The sequence below is a fragment of the Galendromus occidentalis genome, unplaced genomic scaffold (genome assembly GCF_000255335.2).
Source record: "Galendromus occidentalis unplaced genomic scaffold, Mocc_1.1 scf7180000075629, whole genome shotgun sequence".
NCBI classification, from domain to species: domain Eukaryota; kingdom Metazoa; phylum Arthropoda; class Arachnida; order Mesostigmata; family Phytoseiidae; genus Galendromus; species Galendromus occidentalis.
In genome coordinates, this window is record NW_003803619.1 from 303,564 (window position 1) to 312,452 (window position 8,889).

At 49.8% G+C, this 8,889-nt stretch overlaps 2 protein-coding genes across 2 annotated transcripts; both read right to left on the reverse strand.

Annotated features, from left to right (window-relative positions):
• Positions 1–1,909: 1,909 nt before the first annotated feature.
• LOC100898961 (uncharacterized) lies at positions 1,910–4,310 on the reverse strand. Its single transcript, XM_029112375.1, has 9 exons — positions 4,243–4,310; positions 3,958–4,129; positions 3,721–3,846; positions 3,392–3,595; positions 3,138–3,269; positions 2,959–3,034; positions 2,764–2,840; positions 2,381–2,545; positions 1,910–2,215 (listed from the first exon to the last, which is right to left on the reverse strand). Exons 1-9 carry the CDS (start codon positions 4,308–4,310, stop codon positions 2,045–2,047), a joined length of 1,191 nt encoding a protein of 396 aa, XP_028968208.1. The 3' UTR covers positions 1,910–2,044.
• A 1,011-nt stretch (positions 4,311–5,321) lies between these two features.
• LOC114828400 (oocyte zinc finger protein XlCOF28-like) lies at positions 5,322–8,266 on the reverse strand. Its single transcript, XM_029112382.1, has 4 exons — positions 8,197–8,266; positions 6,199–6,313; positions 5,875–6,063; positions 5,322–5,730 (listed from the first exon to the last, which is right to left on the reverse strand). Exons 1-4 carry the CDS (start codon positions 8,264–8,266, stop codon positions 5,322–5,324), a joined length of 783 nt encoding a protein of 260 aa, XP_028968215.1.
• Between the last annotated feature and the right edge of the window lie 623 nt (positions 8,267–8,889).

Here is an 8,889-nt window from a genome sequence, read left to right on the forward strand (position 1 = left end):
TCCAGACCACTAGTGAAAGCGGAGGATGGGTTAGATACCGACGAGACATTATCCTCGAAAGCGCGAAAGCTTGATTGGGGTTGAAAGTGTAAACAGAAGAAACTGGCTCACCCATCGAGTCTGGTCCCGGTGACGAAGGGAGCATTGAAAGCCGTCGTAAGGTAGGCCGTGCTGATGCCCGACTGATAGGGGGTCACAAAGGGTTGACGCACGATGTGCGGTGCGCACGTCACCGAAACCACACAATTCACGAGCACAAGAAGCGCGACGACGGAACGACGATCCATAGCATCGAACATATTCCTGTAATATTTCGAAGCCTACCTCTAGCCGCAGGGAAACTCAATGTGAACTTTGGGCGGCTTTCGATTCGATGCAGTTCAGACGCTGCGGGTTCGAGGGCATCAATTGCAATTATAATTTTGGAACATACCACGAGCCGAGAAAATCAGAAGCGTCCCACGGAGCGGGTGTATCGTTGCAGAATGAATTCTTATCTCCGCGAGATGAGCGAGCTCTGAATGAGACGGGTTTGTTGCGATGAGTGGGAGTTCTGTTTGTTGACTCGGCGTCCTTATGAAGAGAGGGATTCGCTCGAGTAGTCCAGCAAATGACACTCGTGACCATTGAAAGAAGGCCGCCGACGCCGAGACGCCATTATCATTAGAGAACTGAAGCCTACGATTCTGCCACCGCAAGGGAAGATGGTATGATGCGCACAAGAGTCGGTCATTACCGATCACGTCACTGCTTAAATCGCTGTGACTCGCATAGCTCTTCAACTTAGAATCCAACTCGGTCTCAAAGAACTGATATTATTAGACGAATGACGTCTGTGTCTGCAAAGGTTGAATGAAGCTCTCGGAAAACATCGCAACGGCATCGAGACCTCCTACAACTGGCGTAGATTTATTTCCCATCGGCTCGAATGGACACACGAGAAGAAGACCCTGTTGATCATTTCCCTGAACAGCAATCGTCTCACGAGCATTCAATCCTCCGAAAGTTACGGAATGACCGAATTACATCTATACATCTGGATCCCGAGAGCACTCCGACAAAGTCTCCCGGATCTTCTCAGTGCTACCACTCATCTTTAGCCCGCAAACGACCCAGATGTTTTCAACAGGCCTACGTAACGCATGTCTCCGTGAGTTGCGTCCTGCGGAGCCTCATGAGCTCCATCGGATTGGGAGCGGACCCATTCATTAGGCGCTCACGTCCTCCCGTCCCTATCGGTCTCGGATCTCTCGTATACTCTTGGATATCGCTCTGGAATTCCGCGGGCAGAGAGCTGCGAGAAAACTGTTCGAGTTGTCCTTAAGTCGCTCCTCTTGCTTCCCTCTCGTGGACCGCATCCGGGGAGAGACACGAACTCTCCGATGAGGGAATCACGCGGCAGTGAAAGGCTTCGCTTACGTATGTCGCGCATCTATGGTACGAGTTTCGAGTCCAGTAGCCCTTGACTTCTTTCTTCAGACAGACACGCTCCTCGAGAGATCTGAAATTGGCTCTTGCTTCCGGCGTCTCCCAGTCCAGCCGCGATTCTCACTCTTCCCGGCCGCCAGCGAGTCTGTTCATACTGAAAGCGTTATTGTTTGTGAGGTTTCGCTCGCAGACGCTCGAGCATCCTCTCGAATCGGGGAAATTTGGAGCGATCCATTTGCGAACAGAGCAATCAGTCTGCTGTCAAAGCCAGGTTCCCTCAAGAAGTGCTTCCGCAATAAGGACGGAGCGGTCTCCTGTTCCGCGCTTGCGTCCGATCTCGGGTTCGCCCGAAATTCGACGCCTGGCGGCCTTGAACATAGGAGGCGAATCTCTGCGAATCCGAACTCAAATCGACCGGTATAGTTCGGTCTGGACTCTCAGATCGCTCTGGGATAGTAACTCTGCCGTAATCTAATCAAGGAGGGCGCTTTATTCGACAAGCGATATCTCGTGAAGTGATAATGATAATGATTCGAGACGCAAATCAACTTTGAAGTTCTCAATGAGAGTCCGCTGCCGAGAAACTTATTTCCCAGGATGTAGGGAACAATGGTCTTCATTGTTGACGTGGAGGCTGGTAACCAGCTGCTTCGAGAACTTGCAATATCGAAGTGACGTTTTTCATTCCCGTATGCTCATTGCGGTAGGTGTGAACCTTAGGTTTCTGAATTGTCCGGTCCGTCTGCATGTGAAGCACCTCCCACACCGTATAGCCGTGACGATACACCTAGGGAACGGTCCGTTATCGGTACAGAGATGGAATTCTCTCGACCCGTGTCCATGTTCTCTCCCGTCAATATTCATGAGATGATTCGGCGGAGAGCCAGGGCCGGGGATGAATTGAAGATCTCAGCAGACTCACTTTTATCGCAAAAGCTGTGTACGGACTCACGAATTGGAAAGGTAGCACAATATTCAAGTACTTGTCAAGACCCAGAAGCTCCTCGTAGTCGGTAGCGTAGAATACCACGTTGTACGACGGTAGGTCGTTTTTGAGCTTGTGAAGACGAGACAGGACGTCTTCGAGTATTCTTTTCGCGAGCTTCTGTTCGAACCCCTGCGGAACGACAGGTGGAGCGTCGTTTGAAATTATCCGTCGGATCGTCAATCGAACTTTAGCCCGATATCTCTGTATTTCCCGGCAGTTTTCAGCTGTATTCCCTGTAGATTCCCTCCAGACAGCGGCCCGGAAGGACGTGAGCATAACATATACGGCATCGGTCAAAGCTACGCACGGAGTCCAGCCCTGTCGGGGGCCAACGAATTCGAAGTTACCTTGACCAAGGTGCGTATTATAGCATCATAGCAGAAATTCAGCTTCCTCAGATCAGCCCAAGCCGGCAGCTCTTTACCTGCAAGGCATTTGAACTTTAGAAGGCGGAGTCATCACGAGAAGCCTGGAGCTCCAATTCGATCCCTCAATCTATTGACGCTCTGAAGTTTATTCGAAAAAATATCGCGGCTCCCCACCTTCGGAATAGTGTTGAAATAGCAGGAGATCCAGTACGTTGGAGCCATTGTCAAGCTCTTGCGTGAAGAGTCCCTCCTGGAACAACAAACTTAGCACACAAGAGCCCGTTGACTCTAGCCGAACCGGAAGGAATTTCAATTAAATTGATGGTTGAGCTTCCGATGCGTCGAACACTGACCTCGCGAGCTTTGCGGTTCAGAAATCGGATGTAGGCCGCGACACTCCGGCCGTCGAAGGTGATTGTGTACAAATTCGCTTCATTCTGCTCCGCCATTTGATTCCTGAGATTCCAGCGCGAGTTCCGATCTTCCTGATAATATTTTTTCAAGGGTCAAACAGAGAGTCCAAAATTCAGTATTATATATCGGAGACCACGATGGCCTGCTACAAAAAAGCTTCTGTCGTAATCTCCACAGCACCTTCCCAACTCACAGGCGTCGGAATTACATTCCGCCGTGAAAATGTATAGGGAGGCGTATCTTGAAGGCCATAGTAGCCTTGATACAACAGCGCCGTCGAAGCTTTCAGATTGACAACTCGCGGAGTTAAGAACAATGCTCGGGAGCATCTGCGGCTGTGCATCCCTCCGATATGTTGACCCAGAGCTATTGTGTAGTTCGCAGCAGCATCGTTCACCTGCCGTTGGTGTCCGAAAAGAAAGAGGTCAATAGGAGTATGAAGATACAATTACTTATCGTCCGATCTGAGTGAGATTGTGAGAATCCCTCTCGATTCTTTGAACTGATTCCGTCCAAGAGCACCTTCCGTTTATAATGCAGCTCGTAGAAGCGATCTCGTAGTGATGGTAGCATCAGATTGTTTTCACGCAGCTTCGTGTGATTGCGTGATATGAGGTACGGTATGCGAACTGAAGGCGTGAAAAATATCTTGAAAAAAAAAGCAAATAATCATGAATGCCGAGAACAGACCATTCGGAATTTAGTACCTGCATTGCAGCAGAATGACGAGCATCGATAAAATTTGGATGATTCACTCACTAGAGTCAGAATAAGTTTCTTCTCCGGAAGGGACTCTTCGAATATTAGTATGCGATTGAGTAAGTCCGCAACGTTCAGCAGGAAGCCGACGATTATCAGGATGAAAATAGATTTCCTCCACGGAGGGACCGACGACGCAACACCCAATAAACGTACGACCTGATCCTGGAACCTGACGATTTTTGAAGCGGAATCAAATATATGTCTGACAAGTCCTGACAGGGCAACCCCAAGCGTCCGTGAGGCTGGTCGGCACTCTCCAGTCTTGCTTTCGTGGCACGGTACCTTCGACACCAGAAGTTACTTCGAGAGGTCACAGCTGACTCGGAATTCGATAACCTCTCAGCCTCCATCACCATGAACGTGTGAGCTCCTATATAACGTGATGGTGGGCATCCGAGAACTCACAGCGATACTCGATTATCAGACGGTGTTCTGAGGGGCCGCGGGAGAGGATACATCGAACGTAATGGAAGCCAACGAAACAACTGTTTGTCTTGAGAGCCACAACGTTCGGCAGCGTACGGCACCATTATCCGTGGTGCTCTCGGTCGATGACAATCGACGGCACCATTCAGGAGCAGCTCTACTACGAACGTTGCGATTTTCTGAGAAATGATTCCACGTCTCCGGACTAATTTTTTTGTGCTCAGCGATTTTTCCGTCAATTCAGAGGGTTGCACGCGTTCTCCTATGGACATGGAAAAGACGAGGCGGGATTCCGATCCCTTATCATGTACTGACTTTATTCAGAGCGCGGAACGAACAAACGGGTCGGGACTGCGGACTCGATGGCAACCGCTGATCATCGGTTCCGTCGACACACTCTGTATATCAGATGATGAACGCAATCATAAGCATCAGACGTATTCGACGACAGCCACCTTCCGTGACTTCAATGATAAAGTATATACACGATTTTTAAGCATGATAGAACCGAAGGAGGGCCGCGAAGCGCTCCTATGACTAGCTGAACTGAAATTAAGCTTCATCTCAATCGAAACTAATCAGAAATCCATCCCACTCGGAGTCGGGATAATTTCGAGGTACATGTCGACAACAAGGACCGCGACTCTGGAATTCTGATCGCACCATCGCCGCCACTGCATTTCGAAGCTCAATCTAAATAATCACTACACGATAGGTGCACAGAACCTTATTCAGCCGATTCTATTCCGAGAGACTACACCCGAGACTCGGTTCACCTAAGTAGGAAACGTCACTAGGGAGAGAGCCCGAAAACGGAGGTTTACCGGTGGGCGCAAGCGCGCGGACTTTTTGTGCAAAGATCTTCGTGTCGGGACCTTCATGCTGGGGAAGTCGCGAGCAAAGCGTTCGGTGAAGAGGATGTCGCCGAATCGACATTAGCTAATCGATGGCTCATCGATCTGAAGTCGGCCTGGACTGCTCCCGGTTCCGTCGTCGGAGCTTTCGTCGTCCGATTTTGTTCTCACTTGGAAGTTCTCTTCGTTTGCAGCGGAATTCCGGAGTTCCATGTCGTTCAAGCCTTTCCAGTGCTCCATGAATGTCTCCATCGTGGAATTCTGAATGCTCGCATTGGACGAAGCTACGGCCGCGGCCGCTGCCAACGCGAGAGGTCCTCCGCTGGAGGGGACGACGGGGTATTCCGGTACGGAGACACCGGGAAAACCCGAATCCAAGCCCAGAGCGTAATCCAGGTTGTTCATCGGGCTGCTTGCCGGCATATTCAGGAGGATATCTCTCGGAATATGCGTTCTGCGGTGGGTGTTCAGCTGATGACCCCGTTTGCAACTGCGGGAAGATAAAAACACGACATTGATTTCACACAATATCGATATGGCGAAGATAATAAGATATTAATGATAATAAGTTCGCCATGGACAACAACTCGTCTAGACGAGGAGGATCAAATGGTGCTGAGCTATTTCTGCTCACCTGTACTCGCATAAATTGCACTTGAAAGGTCTCTCGTCCGAGTGTCTTTTCAAATGCTGCTGAAGATTGGAACTCTGGGAAGAGCTGTACGAGCACAAATGACACTTGAAGGGTCGTTCGCCGGTGTGGACTCGCTTGTGAGTTCGCAGCCAGGAGGGCCAAGAAGTTTCGTACTCGCATTGATCACATCTGGAAATATATACCTGAACTCGTCCGATCACCGAGAATAACCATACGTGTCCGATAAGTAGAGTGAGTCCTGTGTCCGAAGAAATTGATCCTCGATGGATTTCCTTCCCCTCGGAGACTGCTCACGGAACTCACCTGTACAAAGTTTTCCCGGTATTCTTGGTGGCTCTGGGTCCGGTTCCTTTAGGTCTCCGTTTTCGCGGGAGAAAAGACATTATCTGCTCGATTTGTGCGATTTGTAGCTCAGTCCCTATGGAACAGAAATCATTGAAATAAGTAACCACATATTCTCCGACACTGATTCAGACGACGGTAAGAGGAACAAGCGGTAGCGACGTGCAGCTGGGGAACAAAACAGCGAAGAGCGAAGTCTCGATGGAGAGGGTAAATTATTTTGCATCATGATCATTATCGGTGAACTACGCGACTCTCTCGTGGCAGAGACACCCCCGGAGCGATTCATCTGTAAGAAAAACTCCGATATTGAAATCGCTTCGATGCATCCAACCAAGCTTATGGTCGAATAAGTAGAGCTACGGCCTTTCAGGCGTGCGATATCGGGAGTCGTTTCATCGCGACGATTTCTGAAAGGAGAAAGGAAATTTAGTTTATTCGCAAAAGCCCACGATCTTCGGAAACTCGAACATCGAGTAGAGTTACCGTATGAAAGACCAATACTGGGCCTGTTGGAGACCGATCACAAAATCGTTGAAAATTGAGCTCTCTGTCGAGTTCTAATTGATCGTCGTCTGCCATCGACTGGATCAAGATCCGACCTTATATGCGATTTCCGAAGGTGTCTCATCCTCGATCCCGGTCGGAGGTTACGATGTGGACTCTGCAGTGTGAGTCGATCGAAGAGCTCCAATTCTCAACCTCAAAAAAATCTCGTAGATCTGAGGCTTATGCCTCGGCAATCAACATTCGCGCCGAATTCTGAGATTCAGCTCGCTCCCCAGACTTTATCGCTCCGTCACGGAAGTACATCAGGTGATTCTAGGCTTTCATAATCGCCCGATTGATTCCTTTCCCAAGAAGAGTGGACGGACACCGGGTGATCTCTCTCGCTGTAGATATCCGGAGCTGATTGGCTCCGAAGCCGCGCTGCGTACGACCGAAGCAGCAGAGAAAAGTCCGAGCTTCGTCGGATGGACCGAAAAAAACATCGACGACTCTATAAAGCATTCCAGGTCCTGTTAGAATCGTTCCGAATTCAGGAATGATAATTATTTTCCTCGGTTAGTTCCATTCATATTCAAATCTTCACTGAACTAGGCCTAGTCTCCGGTTGCGACTCTGCGAAGAAGTCAGACATCACGGGATTCAGCCGCTCCTATTTTGAGATCGTGAGAGCAGGAAGCCCTAGCATGGAATCAGGGGAGCTCTCGCTCGCGCCATATTCGGTGTTCTCCAAGAACCGGCCCGCCTTCCGCAGAGCGAGTGGAAGGATGGAAAACCTTGCTTTGAATCAACGATCGTCGCAATACAATCGAGAGTGGCGGCTATTAGGACTGCAATCTCGACTGTTTATCGGCGAGCTTTCCACGATTCTGAACTAAGCCCCCTTCTACCAGGTGCTCGCTACATTCCCGACTCGACCGAAGGAGATTCGGTCTGAATCGAGTCAGCTCCGTGTGCCAGCGAACGAAGTATTTTGGAACGCGCGTGCGAGTATCAAAAAACAGTCCCGCTCATTGGTTTTCCGGAATTTCGAGGCTCAGCTTCCACCGAAGTAGCATCGAGAAAGAGACACTAGTCTAAATATGCCTTCCAGACTATGAGCTCGCATTTCCGTTTTTGGTAAATCGTCTATCAAGAGATATACAGTTACCTAGGTAGCGGATCCGTGGGCAGGAATCCCTGAAGCCGACAGCTGATCAGAACCAAAAACACTTCAGCTTTCGTCAAATCAGAGAATACTGATAGAGCGCGGATCTTTCTTGGGATCTAGTCCTGAGCCCTGAAGCCCTGGCTCTCGATTTGAGCCTAGCAGAAGGCCGGAAGGTCGGATCCTGACCAAAGGCCAACATCCGCTGGAAAGTGTCATCGCAGCAGCCGGAAAGCACTTCGCAGTCCGCTCACACTGAACCACAATCGATTGTTGACTGCAGCCTGAAGATAGCATCGGTTAACCACGACGTTTGACGTCATACAACGAGCGGATACTGCTGAGCGCTTCGGCGGTAACGGTGATCGATCCCATCACGTGCATCGGCGAGTTCAAGACGACCCGGAGACGCTGAGCTCGCTCGAGAAGAAACTGCACAAGGAGTCGCCTTGCTCCCATTAAGCTCGGTCGAGTGCTTGCCTCTGCAAGTTGGTCGGAGCCGTCGTTCTACTCGGTAAGCCAGACAGCCGACGAATTCACAGATCTCAACCCAAACACATTGCTTTGATGTTTTGGAAATAAGGCAAAACTTCCCCGGAGTGCTCGTTGCTCCCGTAGTACGAGCTTGTTCGTTACGAATCGAAACCTAGCGGGAGGAATTCGAATAGGCCATTTCCTAGAGGTCTGTTGACTTCTTCTATGCGAATTGAATGGAAACGAAGCTTCAAGCTGGCTTTAACTTAAATACCTTGGCGTCGCGGGGTGGAAAAATTGAGTGTTACGCAACGGAACGTTCGGAGACCGTCGCTGGAGCTGCACAAATTGGTCGACGATCGGATCGGAAGTGTTTTTTCCCTCCGAGGAAATAATATCGGCTACGTTGGTGGAAGTTTTTTGAATCTCGATGTTTTATTGCAACAACGACTTTGTACTAAGCAGAGGAGGTGAGACTTTATCGAGAGATCGTAAAGCCGTAATCTCGAGTGGCCCCTGAGTCA